General features: G+C 36.0%; 2 protein-coding genes across 4 annotated transcripts in view; one reads left to right on the top strand and one right to left on the bottom strand.

The window, feature by feature from the left end:
- Positions 1–622, bottom strand: part of lars1 (leucyl-tRNA synthetase 1) — a 55,227-nt gene extending 54,605 nt beyond the window's left edge. Inside the window, 1 exon segment of the mRNA XM_016480424.1 lies at positions 482–622. Within this exon segment, the coding sequence (XP_016335910.1) occupies positions 482–487 (6 nt within the window). The 5' untranslated portion in view covers positions 488–622.
- Positions 623–1,273: 651 nt separating this feature from the next.
- LOC107684215 (RNA-binding protein 27-like) lies at positions 1,274–24,298 on the top strand. 3 transcript variants are annotated; one of them, XM_016480425.1, is made up of 21 exons: positions 1,274–1,469; positions 2,055–2,173; positions 2,363–2,481; positions 2,903–2,982; positions 3,520–3,716; positions 5,706–6,011; positions 7,396–7,617; positions 9,726–9,896; positions 10,901–11,047; positions 11,169–11,310; positions 13,321–13,474; positions 14,855–15,058; positions 15,357–15,488; positions 16,492–16,617; positions 16,742–16,816; positions 17,859–18,026; positions 18,179–18,283; positions 21,246–21,443; positions 21,527–21,610; positions 21,710–21,850; positions 22,259–24,298. In XM_016480425.1, exons 1-21 carry the CDS (start codon positions 1,411–1,413, stop codon positions 22,346–22,348), a joined length of 3,039 nt encoding a protein of 1,012 aa, XP_016335911.1. In that variant the 5' UTR covers positions 1,274–1,410; the 3' UTR covers positions 22,349–24,298. The 3 variants fall into 3 exon arrangements, with proteins under 3 accessions (XP_016335911.1, XP_016335912.1, XP_016335914.1); XM_016480426.1 differs by having other exon boundaries at positions 5,709–6,011; XM_016480428.1 differs by lacking the exon at positions 9,726–9,896.
- Positions 24,299–26,624: the final 2,326 nt, after the last annotated feature.

A 26,624-nucleotide genomic window follows, 5' to 3' on the forward strand; every position in this document is an offset into this window, starting at 1 on the left:
ATTAAAATATTACCTTATGTAAACAGTTAGAAATGCATCGAAACTTTAGTTCATAAATTAATGTACATCATCTAGTGATCTGTTAAGTGTCATAGTTTGTTTATTACTAAAACTTCCAGCAAGCAAAATGGTACATTTCCTAAGCTATATAGTGGCACTCGTCTCCAGATCAGAACAGCAGTGATGCGCATCAGCACCTTTGATTGACAGCTGTCAACTCCATTCATATTTATGAATACTTGCAAGAAAGTAACAACGTTATTGAGATCGCTCACTGTGTGGATAGAACATCTGCTCCTACTTTTCGCTCATGACTCAAAAAACATAAATGATCAAGCGACACATTTGCATGAAGCTAGCTGCTCAATGGACAGGTTTATTTCATTTTTTGTTGTTTGAGTTCATGAAGCAGGCAATACTCTAAACCGCATGAAGTAAAGAGTGTAAACCATTAAACCGGCATATTATTAATGAAATGTACCGTCATTCTGATCTATTCGCTGTAACTCCGGCAGGATTTGTTGAAGCGTGAAACCCACGCTGCACTCGGCTGATGACACCGTGCGGAAACGGAAGACGCTTTGTGTTATGGGTAATGGAGTTCGTAGTGCCTCAATACTCTTCCCCAGTTTACAAGAGCCGCTCTGTGATATTCCGGTGCAGTTATATGCAGTGTTGGGCAGTACAACTAGTTGCATGTTACGTAATTTAATTACAAAATAAATGTAACTGTAACCTGTTATGAAAATGTTAACGATTACAAAGGTACATCTGAATATTTTCGCGCGCGCGGGCACACACACATCTTTTTTTGCTATCTTAGTGAAGATATTGCATAGACGTCCATTGATTTTATATCAGGTTAATGATATTTTCTATCAGCTAACCCAACCCCTACCCCTCACAGAAACATGTGCAAAACACTAGATTTAAATAACATCTTTTGGATGATTTATAAGAATTAAATGGGGTAACTTGTAATCTGTAATATAGCAAATAATAAATAATAATAATAATAATAAATCATTTTATTGTCATTTATCAAATTATTATTATTATTATTATTGGGGTGTGCATTGTTTGTTTTTTGTTTGTTTTTTCTCTCAGAAATGTTCCATACATTCCATACATTCCAGCATGGCATAAACAATTCAGTATTAAATAGTCTATCTCTGACGTGGGTGGCCATTATGAAAAGTGGGGGACTGGTAATTATGGTATGCATCATGGCATGTTAAAGCAGCTCTGTGATTGGCTGTCCTCTTTGCGTTGTGACGTTGCCAAGAACCTCCAGCAGCTCGTCCGACGTGCTAGTGATTACAGAAGGCCCAGTGTGTTTTCAGACGATGCTAGTAGGAGTTGCGCATAAACACCCAGCCTTTTATCAGTATTAATCACTTGCGCGTCAGGATGATTATAGACAATGTTGACGCTCTGAAATCCTGGCTGGCTAAACTTCTTGAACCCATGTAAGTGATGAACAGTGACATTTGAAAGAGTGAAGCTAACATGCTAACAGCTTAGCTGGGTTTCAAACCGCTTAACCGCTCTGCGAACAGATATCGCTTACTTTGATTGTTTTTAAAGGATAGTTCATTTGTGTTGTATTCATATATAAGGTCATATTGTTCAGAAAACTAACACATCTCCTAGTTAGAAGCTATGAAGTAGGAAGCTAAGCTAAGAGGGTCTGCTGGCAGAGTGGGGTGGTCATCAAAACAGCCTGATAGTTTTCATAGACTGGGCCAAAACAGGATTAGGGCACAAGTTATTTTCGTTTTAAAGCCTTGGCATGTGTGATCAGCAGGCAGTTTATTTTTGAAGTCAGTAGTGTGTTTGGTGGTTGTTGCACTGGCTGACAACTTGTCAAGTGTTTGATTTCAGTGCATCCTAGTAGTAGACCTCTTGGAAAAGCTGCTAGTAAACAACACTTATGTAGTGTATTGGTGTTTTAGAAGACCTGCATGGATACACGTGACTTTTGGATTAGATAGGAAACTTCTTGTCTTTTGCATGTGTGGATTTACATGAAATGAACCTGAGATCTTTTACAGATGTGATGCTGACCCGTCTGCATTGGCAAACTACGTTGTGGCGTTAGTAAAGAAGGATAAACCAGAGAAAGAACTCCGAGCGTTGTGTGCGGATCAGCTGGATGTTTTCCTTCAGAAAGGTATTGGTAAAAAAAAAGTCTTCACATAGCTGTTTGTTCTAAATTTAGAAAGTGTTGTGAATACTGTGCACATACGTATGCAATTGCTAGTGAATTCAGGCCCTTTTGTCAAGCGTGAATGATTTAATAAGATTATCATGCGCTTTGTTGTATTTACTGAATTGATTCATTGTTCTGTTTGTTTCACAGAGACTACAGGGTTCGTCGATAAACTCTTTGAATGTCTAACCACCAAAAATTATTTGGGAACTCCAGCTGCTAAAGAAGAGAGTAAAATCCCAGTGCAGAAGCTTGAGGAGAAGGAAGAGGTAAATAGTCACTAATAGGAAATAACAGTGTAAAATATTTTTTATTGTTTATAATGTTGCAAAATGTAAACTGTATAATGACACAGCTCTCTATATAAAGTTGGATACATATATAGTGTATCCAATATAAATGGTATAGCAACTGCTTGATTGTTTATATAATTGAAAAATGTAAACTGTATTATCACCCAGCTCTAATCTGCTTGATGCAACTATAAGGCATGAAGATGTTATGACATTATAAGCATTATCATCATGATTTTCTTTAAAACGATGTGTATTGTTAAAAACATAAAAATAAAATTTACTTGATTTGACGTGTATAATAGTGCACTATACTCTCCAATAGTCATGACGGATTCCTAGTGTAAATAAATGAATAAATTGCATTAATATTAATAACACATTGACGTGTTTTCAGCCTAGTCATGTTGAAGATGATAGGGATAACAGAAGAAGAAGAAGCCCATTAAGGAATCGTTCAGACTTCAACGAATCAAGGTTGGTCTTCAAAAGTGTTTTAGTAATTCAGTAATATAAAGTTTTCCTGTAAATCAACGCTGAATTTTCAGCATCATTACTCCAGTCTTCAGTGTCACATGATCCTTCAGAAATCATTCTAATATGCTGCTCAAGCAACATTTATTTTTAGTATCAATGTTGAAAACAGTTGTGCTTCTTAATATTGTTCTGGAAACCATGATATATTTTCTTCTATTTTTTTCTTTGATATATATATAAATCAAAGATTTCTTTGATGAGTAGGAAGTTAAAAGAAGCAACATTTCAAATAGAAATAATTTGTAACAATGTAGAAGTCTTTACTGTCACCTTTCAGTTTAATCGTTGTAATGCATCCTTGAAAGTATTAATTTCTTTAAAAAAAAAACAAAATCTTATTGAGTACCTCAAATTATTCCATGAAACTTCCATTATGTGTAAAAACCCTTTCACACCAGACATGAGGCAGTTCGAGCTGTCCAATGTATATCAAATTCACTCATCAGTAACACGCAGTATCTAAACGTCTCAACTCAGGGCTAGAGATGACCGCAGGAGAGACGACCGTAAGCGACGGGAACTGGACCGTCATGGAAAGAGCGGAGAATCGTACCGAGACCGACATGAGCGACGAGGAGGGAGCTCACGGGGGAGAAGCTACAGTCGAAGCAGGAGTCGTAGCCGCAGTAGCAGCCGTGGAAAGAGCCGAGAAAGAGAGCACAATCAGAGGAGAGGTGAGGACCGTCCCAAATCATTACGTTTACCTATACTTAAGTTCATTTGTGTGCAACAGAGGAGTGCCTAGAAATTTATTTAATTTAAAAGGTTTATCGTTCCATAATATGATGCACTTTTTTTTTTTTTTTTTGGCCAGATCTATTATTTTATTCTTAAATGCATAAAAAAGAAATTAATTCAAACATGGAAGGACTTAAATATACATATTTTCTAATATGCATATATTTAGATTTTTTTTTTTTAATTGGTATAAAAAATGTCAGGCCGATGTAACTGTCCTGATATCATTAAATAATAAATCATTAAAACAATGCAATTTTTGAAAGTACTTTGGTGTAATCTTTTGTTACTATTTCTTAGGAAATAAAACTGCTTATTAATACTTGAAGAAAATTTTAGGAATTTTTGAGGACGAAATTATATCATAGAGAGAGCCCTTAAAAACCTTCAAGGCTTTGTTTTATATGTGTTTATTTAATAATTGATTATATTTGTTTTAAAAAATGCCTTTTAACTTCAATATTTAAAAATAAATAAATAATAAAACTAATATAAGACTAGTACGTATGCAAGGTAAATATGAAAATGCTTGTAAGCAAACAAAAAATACTTAATGGTTATGCCACTTGACATTATTAGAGTTATTAAACGTATGTTTTTTTCAAAATAGTATAAAAGTTTTTCTAAACTGTTTGCAACCAACATAAATTTAAAGCAATAAGCCCCAAGAAGCCGTGGTTTACAGTGAATTTATAACAGCTAAGAGGCATTGTTAATAATAAAAAAAAAACCTTAGCTGTTATAAATTCACTGTAAACCACAGCTTCACGGGGCTTATTGCTTTTATAAAACGGTTATTCCATATACATAGTTAGGTTTCACAAAATAAAACAGAGCAAATAAAGTGTAATGATATTAATAAAAACAGTATTCTTCCACCAAACAATGTAGTTCCTCAGAAACAGTTGTGGTTGCAACAAAGTGGTTGCCAAGCAACACACAAAGTAAACAAAGGTGTATGTTTGTAGAGTAATTTACAACAGCTTCGAACGTGGCTCAACCAATCAGAATCAAGGACTGGAACTATCCGTTTTATAAACTTAGAATTGGAAATAGAATTGGCCTTCTCTGCTGACTAATCGCTTCTCCTAAATTTGGCGAGTGACCAAGCAGTTGAAATAGCCTTACGGTCGCTGTGCACACATTCACAAAAGGGTACATGTCGAACGTCACCTGACCAAACCCGGAAAACAGGTCTCATCACTTCCGCTTGTCTGAGAACGTGTAAACAGCCGTATTAAATAATAGCGATATCTATGGACCTTTAAGATAATCAGTTAAACTAGCTAGCTGTTTTTATATCTAAATGTTAGTGAAAAGAATAAAAATAAAATACTTTTAGATATCAGTCCGCATATGTGATGGACATTGGTTATGATAATCTTTGGTATCTACTTTGAAGGCGTCTTGAGTAAAACTGCTTTATATTTAACGAAGCATATGCAAAACGCTTGAACCGGAAGCGACGAGACTCGGTTAACAGAATACGGAAGTCTGTTGCGCATAACCCCTATTAGCACACCTAAAGTCTATAGCAGGCGAATGGCTCAAATCGAAACTACCGCGGGACAGTTCGCCACTTAAGTGCAGTAAACAAGCAATACAAATACTAAAAGCTTCTTCTTAGCAGATGACTATTATTCTAATTACAAATAAGTGCAATCAAAATACAAATTATAACAAAAGAAAAATAGAAATAGATAATAAATGAAATATTCCTTTCTAGCAGCAAATAAAAATCTAAACAACAGAAATAGAAACAAAGTATTAAGCAAACACTTAAGCGCTACCGCCTTCTCTGGCGCAGCCTCTGCTGACTAATCGCTTGTCGTTGACTGTAAATGTATTCAAACAACTGTCAGGATTTCTTTCTTTGCAAACAAATGAACATGTGTGTCTTCATTTTAAATGTGCTTTTATTTCAGCAGAGCACAGATCCAAATTTGAGCCGGAGCGGAAGGACATAGAGCCTTACAACCCGTCCTCTGCCCACATGGGTAACCCACACCACCAGCAGACCCATCCACCCCCCCTGCTCCCTCTGCCCCTTCCTCAGCACCAGTTCCACTCTTCAGGGAGCCCAGTCGTCCCCAACGCTGTAACTGTGGTAGCACCGGCTCACCTGCCCGACAGCACTACAGAGAGCTGGTCCACATACTTCACCAACCACACAGACGGCAAGACGTTCAACAAGAGCAACACGCTTAAACACCGCTGCAGAGACTACGACGGTAAGACGCAATTCACTTTTGTCACATGTTTGGTGTGATTATGGTGCTTGTATGACTTTTCCCTGACTTTTCTAATTAGTGTTGTTATTGTTAACTAAAACTTTAAAAAATTGTTTTTGGTAACTGAAAAAAAAAGCTACAAGAAAATTAGAAATGTTGCCTTGACAACTAACTGAAATAAGTTTAAGTACTAAAATTACTGAAACAAGAACTAAAATAAAAATAAATTAAAGCTAAATAGGTGGGTTTTTTTTGTTGTATTTTTTTTTCACGATAATTAGTTTTTATATAAAGTAGTATTTAAATTATACTAAATAACACTGTTTCTAATGCATTTTATATTGTTTAAATTAGCAACAGATTTAAAAAAAAAAATGTTTTTCAAAAAGTTTGGACACTTAACTAATGGACACTTGTAATTCATCACATTAAATACGAACTTGTTCTACTAATGTGTGACAACCAGAAAGTGTACAAAAACATGTTTGCTTGGTTTGAAATAGAACAATTAGGGTTGCAAAAAGGTGGAAAATTTCCAGTAAATTTCGGAAACATTCCAGGATTTTATGGAATATTCCAGGGATTTTTTTGGGAAAGTCTCCGGAAATTTACCGGAAATTTTCCACCCCTTTGCAACCCTAAAAACAATAGATTCACTGTTCGAAATGAAGACAGAAAGCTATTTTAAACATGTTAAACCTAACGAACATGTTTCGCTTAAAGTATGCTTGTGCTTTCTTTCTTAAATGCATGCAGCTTAGTTTCATGTTTTAATGTTTTAGCTCTTAAAGTCCAAATACATTTTGCAGCCACTGGATGTCTTTAAAATCGAAGTCCAGTGATGTATAATCAGAAACACTGATGTGTCTTGATGTTCTCTAAGGACACAGTTTACTCTCTTGGGTGTCTGTTTCTAAAGCATCACTAATGACTATGGCGTAGCAGACTCACTGCATGGCCTTATGGGAGTGGCGTTAAAGCGGCAGTGTTTATATTTACTACCCTGTATTTCTGGAGCGAGGGTATTTTTCACACTGCTGGGAGTAGCAGGAGAATGTCCACAGAGATTACTGAAGGATGGATGGTTAGCTCGATTATCCCTGATCTTATTAAAGAAGCTGTGATTTGGCATGTTGACGGGAAAGAGACGTGACGATCCATACAGCACTGTTTACATGGAGCAAACTCCACTGAAGAATGACCTCAGTGACCAGAAGTTCATCCACCTTGACAAGTACTCCTTCCTCAAGGATGACTTGAATAGGGCTCAAATTTCAAAGTGCTTTGGAAAAAAATTCAATCTTTGCGTTTCTGCTTTTAAACAGTCCAGAAAGACTGTTGTGATATTGTTGATTTTAATGTTTAGTGTTTCTTTTGTTGGCAGAGAAAGGATTTTGTATACGAGGCGATCTCTGTCCTTTTGACCATGGTAATGACCCTCTGATCGTGGATGACGTCACACTTCCTACCATGATCCCGTTTCCACCCCCACCAGGCCTGCCACGGATGCCCATGCCGCCAATGACAGAACCACCTCCTCGCATGCCCATGCCACTGCCCCCTCCCCACGGACAGCCTCCGCCTCCAGGCATCTACCCCATGCCAGGTGAGTGTCATTTTGATTTCAGCATGCTAGACTAGCTTTTTCCTCCGTTAAGTTAAAAATAAAAAAGGATATAATTATATCATTTTTATGCTTGCTTGTTTTATTTATCATTATTAATCATATCATTATTAATTTATTTATCTTTTTTATAGATTTAATTTTTGTTTTTTTTAGTTATTTAGTTTAGTTATTTAATTACTAATTATTTATTTTAATTACTATTTTTTTTAATCAATTTAAATTTTCAATTGACATTAAAATCTTATATAATTATGTATCAGAATAGCACTTTCCAGAAAATAAGTTTCACCTGAAATAAAACTCGCACAAGGTCAAAATTGCATTGTTGAGAGAGAGAGAGAGAAACACAGATAAGTCGCATCAATGTGTAAGTCATATTTTATTATTACATTCAGAAATAAATAGGGATGTAATGATTCACTCAACTCACGATTCAATTCACGATTTTGATTTCACGATTCAATTTTCTCACGATTTTTTTAACAAAATGAGATTGAAGATATTATACAGTAAATGAAAAGGTGTCGTTTTATTAGGCTTTTGCTGCACGTATCTTTGTGAAATTGAAATATAACAAAACTAAATTGAAAAATTTCAAACAAACCCCAAATAAAACAAGTTACACAAATAAAAGAAATCTCTTAATATGAACAAGCTGTGCTCTTTCCATTTAAAATTAGAGGCAACCACTGGATGTTAATCACGATCAAACAAAGATGCAGCATACATGCAGCGTGAGTAGTTTTTAATCTAAATTAGACTGTATAATTTTGAAATTTGAAGCAAAAACAGAATGGTCTGACTTTAGTCTTGTGAAACTATACTACAGTACATAAAACATCTGAACGAAACAGCAGAAGGGCTGAATGAAACGCAGATTCACTCTCTGCCAGCAGGTGGCACTTATGAACAGCAATTATACAGTGTTTCCTGCTGTAAACAAAGCAGAGCTGCGCCCATGAACACTACTTTAATATGCATTGTTCAGAGGCAAGATGAAAAGAAAATACCACGCAAACATTTCTAAAGATAGTCAGTTCCCTTCAGAGAGACATTCCTGTAAACTCCTACTCCAATTGTATCGCGATTTGTTTGGCATCTCAACGATTTGAATCGTCACATATTTGAATCGATTTTCAACCGGCTCACGGTTAATCGCTACGTCCATAGAAATAAACACTATAAACGTATTTTTGTTTGTCACAGATTCTGACATATTTTACACTTTTACACTTAGAACTAAAGAGTATGAATCTTGCGATTTAATAGTTTTGAATGATAAAGGAAATTCTGAGAAAGTGCTTGTAAACACATTTGGTAATTTTTTGTTAACCAAAGGGAAAGAACCTGCGTGCCATTTTAGCCATGTTTGATTAATAATGATGATTAATAATTTCAATTTAATTTGTTAATGTTTATGTATTAACAAAAAACGTAATGACTTTTTTTTTTACAGTTTTCATTGAAATATTGATTTAATTATTTTTTAATTATTATTATTTTCATATTTATCAATTGACATTAAAATCTTACAACACTGCATCACAGTATTACAAATTTGCACAAGGTCACACGGATAAGTCACGTCTGTGTGTAAGTCACATTTTATTGTTTCATTTAGAATAATGCACAACAACGGTTAATAAAAATGAAACCTTTACAAACATAAAAAATGTTGTTTCTCTCACTCCACAACAAATCCTTTCAATTTAACAGTATTCAGAACAAAACAGGAATTAAAAATATATAAGTATAAAGTATAAAACAAACAAATTATAATGGCTTTCATTATAAGCAGCATTTATTATAAATGCCAAGCCTAAACAAATTTATTTAAAGCAAAATTGATACTACCTGCATGTGGGAAATTCACTATACATGTTTTGTATAGTTTCAGATGATTACAAAAAAAATTATATTCTGGAAAATACAGTAAATGCATTTGTTAATTTTTAAGAATTTGTTCAAATGTAAGGCTGCATGTAAAATGTAAGGCTGTACTTTATATTAGCTGCATTGAACTTGAAAGGATTTCCCTAAAGTTAGCTGTAGAGAGTGTGGTTCAGTTTGCTCTTGTCTTGTTTTAGGGCCTCCTCTAATCCCAGCTACTAGGATAGACACTCAACCCCACTCCAGAACCAGCACCTCTTCCCCTTTGGCCCTGCCTGGAGTGAGACCTCCTCCTCCACCACCACCACCTCCTTCCTCATCTTCCTCCTCTTCTGCCTCTCTTCACCCTCAGTACACGCTCTCTGAATGTAAGCCACTGACTGCACTTTTCTCTTCACCGCTTGAGCAGTGGTGCTTCTAGAGATTACTGTGTTTTAAAGGGGTCATATCGTGGAAAACATGCTCTTTTGGAAGAAAACACACTTAAAGGGATAGTTCACCCAAAAATGAAAAGTTGATGTTTATCTGCTTACCCCCAGGGCATCCAAGATGTAGGTGACTTTGTTTCTTCAGTAGAACACAAACGAAGATTTTTAAGTCAAACTGTTGCAGTCTGTCAGTCTTATAATGGAAGTGGATGGGAATCACGGCTTTGAGAGTCAAAAAACATACACAAACAAAATTTTTGTGTATTTACACATCAATGTATCGTGACGAGCCGCAGGGTTTAATTTGGTTTTGTTTGTGTATGTTTTTTGACTCTCAAAGCCGTGATTCCCATCCACTTACATTATAAGACTGACAGACTGCAACAGTTTGACTTAAACATCTTCGTTTGTGTTCTACTGAAGAAACAAAGCCACCTACATCTTGGATGCCCTGGGGGTAAGCAGATAAACATCAAATGTTCATTTTTGGGGTAACTATCCATTTAATTTCTGCTTTTGATGCACTGCACAAAAAACTCTTACAGTTTTTCCAATCCATCTGAAATTTTTCTCCCTCATTTTAATTTATCAGTGTATCTGACATTTTAAGTGGACTTCAGGGAAGAAAGTATGACCCCTTTAAAGAAAGTTGGTGGTGGTTCTGGTCTTGTGTGTACTTTAATTCACTTGTATCAGGGATATTTTTTCCTGAAGGCTGCAGTAACAGATTCTGACCAAGTAGTTGTGCTGTTGCTGCATTTTACTTCCTGCAGTTTTTGAGCTTATTTGAAAAACAATTTTAAATAATAAAGAAAATTGATTTTCTTTTAATTAACCAAAGGGAAATAACCTACATGTTTTGGTAGCCATGTCTATTATTATTCATTTTTATTCCCTGCATGCAGTGCATGTGGTTGAACATGCCTGTCTTGTGTCTCATGCAGACAGCTATGACCCTGAGGCCTATAACCCAGAGTCTCCGGGACTGACCGGGCCAGGCAGAGCTCAGTACCGCCATTTTATTCCTCGCATCCAGACACAGAGACCCAATCTCATCGGCCTCACCGCTGGTGACGGACAAAGCTCACGAGGTATCAGATGTGAGAGATCAGTGCCACACAAATGACTGTTTTGCTTGTGTATTGCATGAGAGTTTTAAACTCGTTCACAATGGCAGCATGTAACTGAACTCTGGTTTATTTGTGTTTTTAGCGGCTAACATAGTAATCCAGACAGAGCCATCCGTCACGAGTGTGTCGAGCGGAGAGGTGAGGTACAGCTCTGAGCAGGAGAACAGGAAGAGATGTTTGCCATCTACAGACGGACCACAGGCCAAAAAACCCTGGATGGACAAGTGAGTGATCAGTGTCCTCGGAGACAGACCGTAGTAAAAAAAAAAAAAGGCTTTAGATCATATCAAGTAGTGTTGTCACGGTACCAAAATTTCAGTATTCGGTACCAATACCAGTGAAAATCCACGGTTCTCGGTACCAATTTCGGTACCAAAGCAAAACACAAAAACATGCTAATTGAACAACATTTTTATTAATAACGTTAAGACTTGGTACCGAAATACCGGGTCTTTTGACAACACTAATATCAAGTATAATATTCCTCAAAAATTTGGATTAATTCCAGTTTTAATGTTTTTGAAAGAAGTCTCTTGTGCTCACCAAGGCCTCATTAATTTGATAAAATATTCAGTAAAAACTGTAATATTGTGTTATTACACCTTAAAATAACTGTTTTCTGTTTTAATGTATTTTAAAATGTTATTTATTGTTATGATGGCAAAGATACATTTTCTGCAGCCTTTAATTTAGACTTTAATATCTCAAGATCCTTCTGAAATAATTCTAATATCCTGATTTATTTTTCAATTATTCAATTATTTTTGGTGCTCAAGTATTAAGTTCTAATTAATATAGTTTTATGAATTAAAAAAAATTGTTTTTGATATTTGATATTTTTGTGAAAACAATGATCTATTCTTTGAATAGGGAGTTCAAAAGAACAACATTTATTTGAAATAGTATTGTGATATATATGGAGGATCATGTGACACTGAAGACCGAAGTAGTGACTGCTGAAAATTCAGCTTTGCCAACACAGGAATAGATTACATTTTAAAATATATTAAAATATACATATCTTTTAAAAGTAAAAAATTCATAATTTAACTTTCTTTCTTTTTTTAATCAAATAAATGCAGCCTTGCTGAGCATATGAGACTTCTTTTAAAAACATTAAAAAAAACAAATCCTGAATTATTTCAAACTTTTGATCTGTAGTGTGTGTTATATGTATTGTATATGTGACCTGTGCTGGCAAAATGAGTCACAATGAGCACATTTTCAAAAATGAGTTATTTTTATGTTCACATACTCCATTAAAAGAATGATGTATGATTTGTTGGAATCGGACGAAAAATGACACCCATTTGGAGTCGATAGAGTCAGTTTTGAGAAAAATCGAGTTAAAGTTTTCTGAAGGTTCCAAAGCAAAATCACAGAGCAACGTTGCATCTTTTCCTCCACTTCTTTTCTTAATAATAATTTCTATATTAATTGTCACAATATAGCTATTTTTTATTTGATCTTTGTTATAAATAAGAACTGATGCAAAAAAACACAGTAGAACAAATATAAGAAACAAACAAATAATGCATTACCTTTTTCATTTTACATCTAAACAAAAGCATTCAAGTAAGAAAAACAAATAATCAAATGTCAAAATCCCTTTAGTGTGTTCATTACAAATAAATTGATTATTAAAACTACAAAAGCAGTTCAATCAAGAGCAGCGAGTGATTCTTTTATTGTTAGATTACCATTAATGAGGCGGCCTATATTAAGACCTACTGTAATGCACGGATCTAATATAATGTTACACATCAGATGTTTTTCCCCAACAGTTCCCCAAACGTTCACTTAAGACATAACAGATTATGTTTGCGTGAATACTTAAATACTGTAATTCTGTGTATATGTGTATATTTATTGGGATCGCGCACTGTAGATGACAGTCAGCGTGAGAAGCGAGCAGCGAAAAGGTACTCCTCTCAGAAAACGTACAAATAAAGGTAATTAAACATCTAAAAAATATTATTTGGAGCATTGGGATCGCTAGACGAGGGCTTAATGAACTCATTTTTGTGAAAACCTCAAAATCTACATTTTTCACTTTTTTTTTTTGTGCATGTAGCTCAAAATTAGCCCGTGCGCATTCCGACTCATTTTGCCAGCACGGGTCACATATTTATATAGAATATATAATGAAATCCTGGAGCGTGAAGGAAACTATAATGATGCAAGAGGAGGATGTTCTGTTTTTGTTATGTGATGGGGTATTTTCTGTTTTACAGGCAAAATTTCAATAACCAGCATAAGCCCACCTTCCCGAAAAAGAACCATTACGTCAACACCAAACTAGAGGTCCGCAAAATCCCCCGGGAGCTCAACAACATCACCAAACTCAATGAGCACTTCAGCAAGTTTGGAACAATAGTCAACATCCAGGTAAACATTCTATATAGATTAGATTATCAACTGCTTACATTTTTGCTAAACACACTTGCTCATATTGCTGGGTATCGTTAAAAAATGTTCAATATCAATACCGATACCTTGACTTTGATACCGGTTCCTGAATGATACTTTTTGGTATAAAAACTTTGGTTTTATTTTTTCAGCTTGTTGACATTTTTACAGTCTCGCTCCTGAGCCACTGCACAAAGGAACAAGATGTAACCAACACAATAAATCAGTGCAGATTTTTCAGTTTCCACATCTTTTAGGCTAAGTTTATATTAGTTTCATTTTAAAACGCATAGCTCAGAGAGTCATAATTTCTATTCATTTTCCACTGATTTACTGATGAGCATTAGCTGCTACACGGGATTTTTATTTTTTTTTTCTGCCATCTGTCTATTCTAGAGACATTTTGTTACACCTTTACTTAGTGATTATTTTGCCTTCTGTCTGTTCTGGAGACATGTTACAGCTTTTTGATAAAGCTCTAATTGGTTTTCTTTTGGAAATATGTTTCAAATTCACACTGAATGCATTAATGACTGTAAAGCATGTCTGTGTGTGTCAAAATCGTGATTAAAATCGAAATCGCAAAATTGATCAAAGAAATCGCGATAGGTTTTTTTTTTGTCCATATCGCACAGCCCTAATGTCAATCATATTACACGTTCATAACCCGCCCTGTCTACGATAACGAACGTCCATTACACTTCCACGTTCAGTTCCGTACGTAAGAAACCTAGAAAAACATTTCTATGGTTGAAACATGAAGCTAATAAACACACGATTACAACAGTATATGATTTGTATGTGATTTTCATGAGATTCTGCTTATTTTCATAACAATACGGGGTGTTTACATGAGAAAAGCTAAGCAGTAGCGATTAGCCTGCTATGAAAGGCTACAAATAGCAACATTAGATGGCCAAAACACACATTAGATCGCGATCGGAAGGCTTATAAATAGCCTTACATCTATGGGGGTTGGGACACTTACACACTTACAGCCTCATGGGCGTAACCGGCATAAACTAGTGTTTTTCCATGATGCCTCACCAGAGCCAATCACCAGCACTTGATTTAGGCACATCAAGCATGCTGCATGCTTATTGGCTCACTGAAGTGGACGAGATTAACGAAATTTGGTACCGAACGACAAGACATTTTTTGATACTCGATTGTATCGAGGCAATTCGGTCAGTAGCTAAAAAGTATACCCAGCCCTCGATACCCAGCCCTACTTTCTCAACAAGATTGCTTTTGTCATTGTGGTCATGTAATACTTTTGTTGCACAGATCACTTAATGTAGTTGTAGTAATTGTGCTGATTCTGAAGTTAAACCGCATCCTGTATTGTGATTTCCACAGGTGGTGTTTGGGGGCGACCCTGAGGCGGCATTGATCCAGTACACAGCTAATGATGAGGCTCGGAGGGCCATCTCCAGCACCGAAGCTGTTCTGAATAACCGCTTCATCAGAGTGTACTGGCATCGAGAGGCCACATCCAACTCACAGGAACAGGGACCCAGTCAGAGCACAAACCCTGGACACCAACATCCCGCAACTCACAAGGTCTGTCAGAAGTGTGTGATGCTGATGGATTATCATATTCAGTCAGCATTAGAACTGGAATGTGCAATACATTATATTCCTATGCGGTTCCATTGTGGTGGTGTTCTAATATTTGGGGAACAGACTCTTACTGGCCAGTCCTATTTTTTATATTTCTGAGATCCCACTGAAACAATTGTGTCAGTTTTTAGAGATTGTTCACCCAAAAATGATATTCCGTATGTGACTGTTCATCCATGGATGAGACTTGGTTTCCCTTTTGTCTACATTCTTTGACTGAATTTAGTTTTGTTTGCAGGTCATTAATAAGCTGCACACCTCAGGATCTTATGTGCTGAATAAAACCTTCCCTAAACAGCAGACTGCCACAGGAGCCGCAGGCACAACGAGCAGCACTGAACTTACCAGCCCAAGCCAGGAACCTTCAGTGGTAAAGAAAGCACATGAATGTTTGCACACATCTGACTGAGAGAATACATGCTAGCATGGAACAAGTACCCAATCCAGTGATCCAGTCTAAAAAGTTCTTATCATAAAGCGCATTGTAATTTCTTCCCCAGGGTCCACTTATAGTTTTATGTGTATATACACTACCAGGTGAAAGTTTGGAATAAGAATTATTATTATTAGTCTTTCATATTCACCAAGGCCATATTTATTTGATCAAAAATACAATAAAAACGTAATATTGTGACATTTTATTGCAATTTAAAATAACTTTTTTTCTATTTGAATGTTTTAAAATGTTATTTATTCTTGTGATGGCAAAGCTGAATTTTCAGCAGACATTACCACAGTCTTCCGTGTCACATGATTGTTTAGAAATCATTTTAATATGCTGATTTGCTGCTCAAGTATTATCAATTATTACTGGTGCTCCGTTATTACAGAGGAACTATTTTTATCAATGTTAAAGAGGTTTTGCTTCTTAATATTTTTGTGGAAACCTTGATACGTGTTTTTGTTTGGTTGTTTGTTTTTTAAGGATTCTTTGATGTTCAAAAGAACCACATATGAAATCGAAATCTTGTATGAAATAGAAATCTTTTGCAACATCACAAATATTTTGATCAAATTAACGTGTCCTTTCTGAATAGAAGTAATTTTTTGAATGGTTGTGTATCATGATCACAAAAATATTAAGCAGCAAAAACATTTTTCAACATAATAAATGTTTTTTGATCAGCAAATCAGCATGTTAGAATGATATCTGAAGGATCATGTGACACTGAAGACTTTAGTAAAGATGCTGAAAATTCAGCTTTGCATCACAGGAATAAATTACATTTTAAAATATGTTAAAATTGTAAGCATAAGAGCAGGTAAAGCATGTGTGTGTATGTGTGTATATATATATATATATGCGTGTGTGTTTATACAAATGTAATATATGTTCATAATCAACACTTGTTTTAAATTCTCTGTCAAACAAGGGTTTGACGCCACCTTCAAGTTTACAGAAGGGTCCGTTCTTGCGCACAGTGTTGAAAACCACATCAAAATCATTGGGAAAAACGGGCAAAGCACTGGAAGCTCAGGAGGTTTTGAAAAAGAAGCAGGTGAGTATTTCCTTTCTCCTTCTCACCTCGGTAAGCTGATAGCAGCAGTTCCACCTGCTTGGATTGCACAGTCTGGAATGTACTTATGAGTGAGCTAATGTGACCTCTGACCTCTGGCCTTCAGGAGGCATTGAAACTGCAGCAAGACATGAGGAAGAAGAAACAAGAAATGCTTGAAAAACAGATTGAATGTCAAAAGGTATGAAGAATAAAACAAAATATATGTTTATATATAAAAAGCTAAAATTTTGTACACGCACTTTTTTTTTTTTTTTTTTTTATAATGTTACTGTAATTTCTATTTCCACATTTTAGAGCAATTGTAAAGTTGTATGTGATAGGGCCGATATTTGGCAGTTGTTCTGTCTGGCCGATTTCATTTTGACAGTGCTTAGAATATGTGATATTCATGTCATATTTGCAGTGTACTTTATACATACACACACACACACACACATATAAAATTCTCTCCAGTGTGCACTGTTGGTTACAATGTTTACTTCCTTTTTATTGATACTTCCTATTTTATTTTATAAAAAAAATATATAATAATAATAGGATTAAATCAAGAAGTTTCTCTGTAAAGTATAAATCTCTGGTTACACTTTATTTTAAGGTGTCCTTTTTATAGTGTAATTATACATTTAAGTACTGAGTAATATTAATTAACTACATTTACTTACTATATGTGACCCTGGAGCACAAAAGCAGTCTTAAGTCGCTGGGGTATATTTGTAGCAATAGCCAAAAATACATTGTATGGGTCAAAATTATCTTAGGGTTACTTGCATGTAATTATGCATAATTAATTGTTGTTATAATAATAAGTACATCTAACATGTGTAACAAGGACACCTTAAAATAAAGTGTTACCAAATCTCCAAGTTAATTTTCCCCCAAAATTGATTCATTTTCAAATTATTTATTTGTAATAAATTTTGTAAATATGATATGAAATAGATATTATTTTTATTGCGGCAGTTATGCATTTGTTATATTAATTTAATTAGTGTGATATTGGCTTTATACCGGGTGTTGGACACCCAGCTCTCTGAGATGATTGATTTAATGGGTGAATCAAACACTGGAGACACAACAAGGACAAGTAGTGTTTAATCGTACTTGTCCTGATTCAGTTTTAGTTGAATGAATATAATATACAAGAAGTGTATAACAGAACTGTACTAGAGGTTTCGTACATGCAGTTTAATGTAACATTAAACCTGAAACGTCTTCTGCAGGTGCTGATAAACCGCCTGGAAAAGAACAGAGGGATGAAGCCAGAGGAGAGAGCCAACATCATGAAGACTCTCAAAGAACTGACAGAAAAGATCTCTCAGCTGAAGAATGAGATCAGCCCGACCTCACAAGCTGCTGCAAACACGACACAAACAAAGTCAAAAACAGATGTAAGACAGTTCTTATATAGCAGGTGTTACTGCTGAAAGTAGCTTCCGGTGGCACAGATTACAGTCATAACTGTCTCTGTAGTTACATAGATTGTCACCTTTGTTTTATAAGATCTTTCTGCATTTAAGTATAACTATTATTTCATCTGTAGGCACAGAAAGAGTTGCTTGACGCGGAGTTGGACTTCCATAAGAAGCTGACGTCAGGAGAAGATACCACAGACCTGAAGAGAAGGTTGGGTCAGTTGCAGGTGGAAGTAAGTGCCACATTCTGTCGCTGTGACCTGTGACATCTGATATGGGTTTTTCAGTGGCCAATGCTGATATCTAGTTGAGTGGGTTAATTAAAAGAAAGTTTTTGAATTAAAAGAAATAAATTATAGTTTGCGTGAAGGAAATGAAGCCTGTCACAGTTTCCGTGATAATTAAAGGTTTAGTTCACCTTTCTTCTTTCAGACGAATCCAGTCGGAGTTATATTAAAAATTGTCTTTGATTTTTCAAGCTGTTTAATGCTACGCAGTGGGTATTGCATGCATCAGTCCAAAAGAAGTTAAATAAAAAGCGCCCATCCATAAAAAAAAAAAGTGTCTCACACGGCTCCGGGGGGTGAACAAAGGCCTTCTGTAGCGAATTGATGCGTTTTCGTAAGAAAAATATCCATATTCAAAACTGTAATAATCATCGATTCGGTACAGAAGGCCTTTGTTCACCCCCCGGAGCCGTGTGAGACACTTTTTTTTTTTTTATGGATGGGCGCTTTTTATTTAACTTCTTTTGGACTGATTCATCTGAAAGAAGAAAGTCATATACACCTAGGATGACTTGAGGGTGAGTAATTTATGGGCTAATTTTCATTTTTGGGTGAACTAACCCTTTAAGCACCCATTTTTTTTCTTACAAAATACTGTATATTTTTAATTGTTATAGTCACTTAATTGTGAAGTATTTTGTAATTATTGTAATTTTGCCTGTATTTTACATTTATTTTATTTATTTTTTTTATGTTATGTTTATGTTGTTATCCTCCGTTAACGAGGGAACAAATTAATGAAACTTGGACCAGAGCATATGCATTTCTCGATCACGCAGCCATTATTAAACAGCTCTGTGAGATCCAGTGAGAAGTATTCAAATTCACGGTAGAGTTCTTGCAAAGCACCAATGTCTCTCATTTAAAACCGTTTAAAGCCAGATGAATCAGCGCTTACATTCTCAACAAACTGACGCCAGAAACAGGAGAAACATTGTGCCACAGCAATGCAGTTAACATAAGACTGGTATTGTAACAGAAATACAGGGAAACTCATATCAAATCGTATTATATTATTAATATAGACATGTATTAAACATTAAAGGAGTAACATAATTTATTGTTTAGTATTTTTTGTTATTACACTATAGTAGGTTTTGTGTGTTTAACTTATAGAACAATAGAAACCATATTTACTTTTTACCATGGTAGTGCATGGTTTTACCTGTGCTTGTCGTGATCTACAAATGTATGATACTATGGAGGAGCAGTGGTTAATTTTAATAAGATTAGAATCCTAACTCAGTCAGTCATATTTACATTATAGCCTATAAAAATGAGTTTGCTACAATTTTTAATAGATGCTTGTTAATGAAATACATTTACATCCACATCCCAGCTCAAGCTGCTGCTATTGTCAACTCAAGCCTCTTTCAAATGTGCCATTCCAAGAGACAAAACATGTAATAAGTAATATTATTAATAATTATTTTATTATTTTGCTGCTCCCAAATCAGGTGCTGGTGACACCATCTGTAGAGCTTGGCTCTCAAATGTTAGTCTGGAGCCCTGTAGTTGCTAAGATGTTTTTTTTTTTCCTCCTAAACAAAAGACACAGATGTACACACTCACAACCAGCATAATCCATTTCACCCAAACACAGTCTCACTCTCAGTCCTAACATAAGCGTTCCTAAAACAAGAGTGACAACAGAAGCGTCACGGCTGGCACTGGGCTTAAATTAGCTGGTGTGAAATATGCATGTCATTAAACTTCATCTCATGCACATTTAACTCTGAGCACTTCCCAAACCCCAAGGACCCGTCCCTAAACAACACGCATCCCTCTCCACACGCTGATGCTTCTCATTCCATTAAAGTTTGATCGGCTCCCATGTAAGAAATGAGAGAAAGATCGAGGGAAGACAATTAATGGAAGAGAGCAAACAGAAGAAACTACACTAGCTGAAAGTCTGTTCAGTCAGGGCATGAAAGAGAAATGACCAGCATGTGGTGTGGCTTTTGTCACTCTGTGACTTATCTTTTTTTTATTTGCAGTCAGGGTAAAGGTTAGGCAAGTTTCAAAGTCTAGTACTTTTTGAAAGTTTAGAAGCTCTCACTACACCATTGCCATACTTTCATTGTTATTATAGTTTTGATGGCTTTCTTGATCTTTTAAAACGTGAACAATAGTAATAAAATAAAAGGAGTAGGTGTGTATAAACTTCTTGACTGGTATTATATAAAAAATGTACTTGGATTTAGGGTTCCTGCTGGTCTTAAAAATTCTCAATTCACCCTTCCACAAATTAAGGCATAAAAAGTCAAATGTCGAAGCAGAAAGTCTTAAATTCATAAAGGCATGGCACTAATAAATGTTTCATTCATTGCATTTTTTTTTTTTTTTTTTTTGCAATACAAATATCTCTGCATCCTTAGATGCAAAATGAGGAAATAAAGTCTTGTTTTCTGAGGCTGAACAAAATTGCCTAAAAAAAGAACAAATCTGTCAATGTGGTATGAAAACTTCTTTTACTTTGAATTAAGTTGATTTTTCTCAATCCATTGGCAGATATTTGTGCTAGTTGTAATTATAAACTCGCTTCATTATGACCAATTTCTCAAAGTAATTTTGTAATTTGTTTTAGTAATTTAAATGTATCTTGACATTTGCACTGGAAAACAAGACAAAACTACTGAACATGATTTTTCTTTACAGTGATCAGAAGAAACCGTAAACGTTACTTCCATTTTCTTGGTTTTAAATAGGTGTTTAAAAAGTCTTAAATTTACCTTCATAAAACCTGTTGAAACCCTGATATGTGTATACATACTGCATATAGTTATGTTTTACCATTTTTATATTATGTTTTAATTAATTTTATTATATTACCATTATTTATTATATTTGATTTTTTATTGTAAGTTCTGTTAACACATCCACTTGTCTCTGTATTAAAATCATGTAGGCAACACGGCTGGGACTGATCCCGGCTGGGCGGGGCAAGCCACCAGCAGCACCAAGTCGAGGCAGAGGGAGGGGCCGAGGGCGGAGCCTGAGGGGGCGTGGAGGAGGCAATCACATGGTAGTAGACCACCGGCCTCGAGCCCTCACTATTATTGGCTTCACACAGGAAGAGAAGGAGGAGCTCGTGCCTCATTTTGTGGTAAGACTTGAGTTTAAAAAGTGCGTCATTTGTATATATTTGTATATCACCAAATTTATGATCAACCCATATGACTTGTATAGAAATTTGGCGAGATCGAGGATCTTCGTGACCATGATGCTACCAGTGTTGTGATGACCTTCAAAACCCGTAGTGAAGCGGAAAACGTACGGTTGCTTTTTTTTATAATTTTTTTTATTTTGAATTCAAGCTTTAGTTTATGGTATTTGTTACATTTATCGCCACTAAATCATAATTTTTTTCAGGCTGCAAACCAAGGGGCGAAGTTCAAAGGTCGAATTCTACAGATCTCATGGTACAAACCTAAAACTCCATCCGTGTCCACTGAACCAGAAGAGGAGGAGTCAAAGGAAGAGGTCAACGCCGCAGGAATTCGTGTAATGACGGTAATTACACAGCCAGATTACACATAATGATATAATATTTTTAAATATGTAATTCGCAGTGTTTGCCAAGTCAAAGAAAGATGTGCATGTATTCAAGGTGTAAGTAAAATGTTACTACTTTTTACTTCATACCATTTAAAGGGATCCTATTATGCTTTCACTTTTTCAACTTTAGTGAGTCTGTAATGTTGCTGTTTGAGCATAAAAAAGATCTGCAAAGTTACAAAGCTCAAAAAATCAAGACTTTGTAAAAGAGCCTAATAGGGACCGCTTTAAGAAAAAAAAACATCATGTGGTATAAAGGTTTTTCCATATGAAACCAGCATGAATATTACATTTCTAAGAACTTGTTTTTTTTAGTGTTCTAATATGTTTAATATTTATATTAATCTTTGCTCACACTTCTAGGATCCAGTCAGCCCCTTTCTGCTTCCAGAGGAAGAGGAAGAAGATGACGATGAAGATGATGAATATGAGAGCCGCTCATGGAGGCGATGAAAAAGGGGAAACGACACCGCTTTTTGTTCAAGGACTCTCATTTTTAGTTTCTGTTTGTGAATTCTAATTTAAGTATATTTGATTGAATAAGTCTTTTTTAAGATGGTTTTCAGTATTTTGAGAGGTGGAAAAAATGAAAAGTCTAACGGCATTCTCCGTACACGAGAATGTAAGAGAATGTGAGATGTCTGTGGGGACTTGCAGTGTTTCTGTCACTCCGAAATCTCTGCGTTATATATCAAACTCTCACTTTTGCTGAGATTGATTGCAAAATGTTTCAGCTAGGAAACATTTTGTTTCACTGTGCATGACCAGATATCAGTAACTCACAACATTTGTGACTACTGTGAATTATTATTATTTTTTTTAATACCTAAATTGTTTCGCCCATTTTTCCAGTTCAGTGTATGATTTAACATGAAACTTCATCTGCACTTTGGCCTGTGGTAGAAATTCTCCCAATGGACGCACTCATTTGGCATCGTTCCCATTAAAGGCATCACTTTCCATTGTGAAGAAACAATATGCCCTAATGATGTCAAACCCTCTCAAAACACTCTTGTATCTGCTTTCTAAAGTTTGGGCAGTATATATCCCCAGATGGATTATTTTTCCTTCTTCTCAAGATTAATGTGCCACTTCCTGTAAATATAGACTCTATAGAAGATATATGTGGCATACTTCATTTTGGTCAGTGTGTCGGACTGTTCATATTTATTTCTTACATGTAGGTGATGGTTCCAAAACCCAAAAAGAGCTTTAGGGGTCAGAGAAAATTATTATTGTTAATTGAGGTAGCATATGAACAGAGGTGTTGTGAATGTATTCAGAATTGATTTACACTTCATTTACGCCTTATATCGTCGGTGTGCAGCTGACATTTTATGAGATTTGTAGTTTTTTTCTTTTTTTGTGTATATTTTGTAAATGGTTGCTGTAGTAATGACTGTTCTCTTCATTATTTTAGCCGTTAGAATTAATGAATTGCTGAACGAATCACATTCATGACTTTTAGAGGCTCATTTAAGTGGCCGTATGACTTAAACTAAACATCAGGGGGGTTTTTTTTCTCATCTTTGAAACGCAGTCTTATATAATTACACCATACTTTGAAGAAGATTTTTTTTTCTTCTCATTTTTGACACTCCACTCCTTTCAAAAGCCTGGTCCTCCAGAAATGGGTCAAAAAAGTACAATTTCTGGAACTTAAAATATTATCCAATAGCATGCTGGCATCTGTATGCGTGTTCATTTGGGGAAAAAAAGAAAATATATGTATGAATGTATATTTTTTTAATAATCATATTTACATACTTTGCTAAAACAGTTAAGATATAAGTTTATAGTTCCTTTTAATGAAGGACCAGTGTAAAACTTCGAAACGTTATTATATATACTGTTGATGTGACCTTTAATAGCACGTTACTAAGCCGTTTGAATCCAAACATTCAGTGATAAACCTGTTTTCCCCACTCTTTCCGATCGATTGTACATATTCTCAATCTCCACAATGATTCAGTTTCTCAGTAACCCATATAAGGTCTGGCAGGTCTTAATGTTGGTTTTGTACACGAGTCTAATAGAAGGACTCAGGACTGTGTGAATTTAAAGAGTGGATTTTGATCATTTGTACTATACCACATTAGTACGTCATGCATCTAGCATAAATAGATTTTGACTTTATTACGGTTTGTAAATTGAAAAATCTATGGATGTATTTTTCAGTTCTTTGTTTGTAAAATGGATTTCTAACAGCTGCATGTTTGCTAATCAATAAAGATATTGGAATGGGGGTGAGCAAGAGGAATATAAAGGGAAAAAAAGAGATTAAGTTCCAATTGGCCGAAGAAAAAAAAAACAATTTGCAACAAACCAACAAAAAAAGAAAAGAAAAAGAGAAAAAATGAGAAAGATTCCATGATCCATTCCAAGAATTATTCACCTCTGAAATTGTTGTCCTGTTTTTGTTTTTATGGAGTGAATGATTACGCTACATTTAAAAAAAAAAAAAAAGATTTTTATTAAATGTTTTTTATGAAACTAAGATGTTGGACCTATAATAATATATTTTATTAATTATTTAAAGTAATTAATAATGATTAACTAATTGTTTGCATACAGGGGAGACCAGGGCTAATTGCCAGTTTATACATAGATGCATAGATTGAAGCACACGCAAATATTTTCAATACATTCACGTATTGAATATACATATACATTTAGCAGACACTTTTATCCAAAGAGACTTAAAAAAAGTGTTGATTAAATTGAAATTAAAATTCATGTAGTAGTACGCAATGCCAGATTTATGAGGCAACTAGATTAGGAAACCAGCTGGAGAAGCAGTATAGAGGTGTGTGTGTGTGTGCGCGCATTGGATTAAGAGTGTGGGGGTGTATTTTCTAAAGGCATCGTTAGCTAACTATGGTCGCAGGTTCCATTATTGGTAACAACGGAACTTGCAACGATAGTTACTTTTGGGAAATGCACCCTGGGGTGGTTAAGTGCTTGCAGAAGAGGTGTGCATTCAGCTGCTGAAAGATGGTGTAATTGAAAGATGTGATTGTTGCAACGGCTCAGGTGGAGTTCTACCAGAGAGGAACAGAAAGGGTGAAAGTTATGGAGAGTGATATTTTGCCTCATTGTGAGGAAACAAGATGTCGCTTATTCAGTGACCTGAGCTGGCAGGTGGGAGCATACATTTAGTCGTGAGTTGAAGTAGAGAGGATCTGTTCCAGTCCTAAAAGCCATTAGCATCAGAACTTTAAATTTGATTCTGGCCACAACTGGGAGCAAGTGGAGTGAGATCAGGAGAGGTGTGACATGGGACCTCATTGGCTAAGTGAGGACTAAACGTGCTGCCATGTTCTGAATCATCTGCAAAGGCTTAGTTGAGCTGGTTGGAAGGTCCACCAGTGGAGCATTACAGTAGTCCAGTCTTGAAATTGTAGTAGCTGTGCCACATATTCTGACATGAAGGGACTGATTTTCCTGATGTTGTAAAATGCAAACCTGCACGACCGGGACTTTGTTGAGTTATGGGTGGAAAACCTCAGCTGGTCATCAAACACTACCCCCAGGTCCCTTGCTGTCCTGGTTTGTGTTGTAAATCCCAGTTCCACGATGTTTTGGTCAACTGATGGGTATGCACCAGTAGAGATGGCTGAAAGGAAGGCGGAGATATGAGCTGAGACAGCGTGATCATCAGGTTTAAATTAAAGATAGAGCTGTGCATCATCTGCATAGCAGTGATAGGAGAAGCCATGTGCCTTTATGTTCGTGCCCAGTGAGGTTGTGTAAATGGAGAAAAGAAGAGGAGCAAGCACTGAACCTTGAGACACCCCAGTGATTAGCTGGTGTGACTTAGACACCCCTCCTCTGAAAGATCTGCCAGTGAGGTATGACTGAAACCACTGAAGTACCATACCTGTGATGCCCAAGTCAGAGAGGGTGGCCAGAAGGATCATGTGGTTAACAATGTCAAAGGCCGCAGAAAGGTGTGTCTCCGTGGAGTGTCCGCTTTTGAAGCCAGACTGGTTGTTGTCAAGTAAGTTGTTCTGTGAAAGAATTGCTGAGAGCTGATTGAACACAACCCTTTCAAGTATTTTAGACAGAAAAAGCAGAAGAGAGACTGGTCTGTAATTTTCAACTACTGTGGGGTAAGTGTTGGCTCTTTGAGGAGCGGGGTTACCTGAGCCTGTTAAATGCAGTGGGAAATTTTCCAGTAGTGAGGGATGTGTTGATGATGTGGGTAGCAATATTGGTGAGATCTCCAAAAGTAGGTGGCAGGGGATAGGGTCTAAGGGACAGGTTGTAGGATGGCTGCCAAAGAAAAAATTTGAGAACTCATTCTTCGTAAGGGGAGAGAAGGAAGAGAATAATGGAATGTGGTAAGTGGGATGAGGTAGATGGCAGAGAAGAGAGGAGAATGTTCTGAATAGTCTCCAGGTATTTGAGGTGTTGCTGATTTTGTTTTGGTAGTAGGCTATCTAACCTGCGGCAAGACTAGAGTAGAAAGAGGACAGGAGAGAATGGTACTTTCTCAGTTCAGCAATGTGTTTAGACTTCCACCATTTCCTCTCAGCAGCTTACTTGCCACTATAACAGTAATGTATCAGATTTACATTGTGTAATTCATACAGCCCTGACGAGCCTGTATGCACTCCTGACAATGTCTAGGCAGAAGGTGGATGGTGTCCTGGGGACACATGAGGATCAGTCAATGGCATCAATGCCTTCGTCATCCAGAAACTGCCTACACACTCTGGCCACATTG

Source organism: Sinocyclocheilus anshuiensis, unplaced genomic scaffold (assembly GCF_001515605.1).
Source record: "Sinocyclocheilus anshuiensis isolate Anshui unplaced genomic scaffold, SAMN03320099.WGS_v1.1 scaffold289, whole genome shotgun sequence".
NCBI lineage: Eukaryota > Metazoa > Chordata > Actinopteri > Cypriniformes > Cyprinidae > Sinocyclocheilus > Sinocyclocheilus anshuiensis.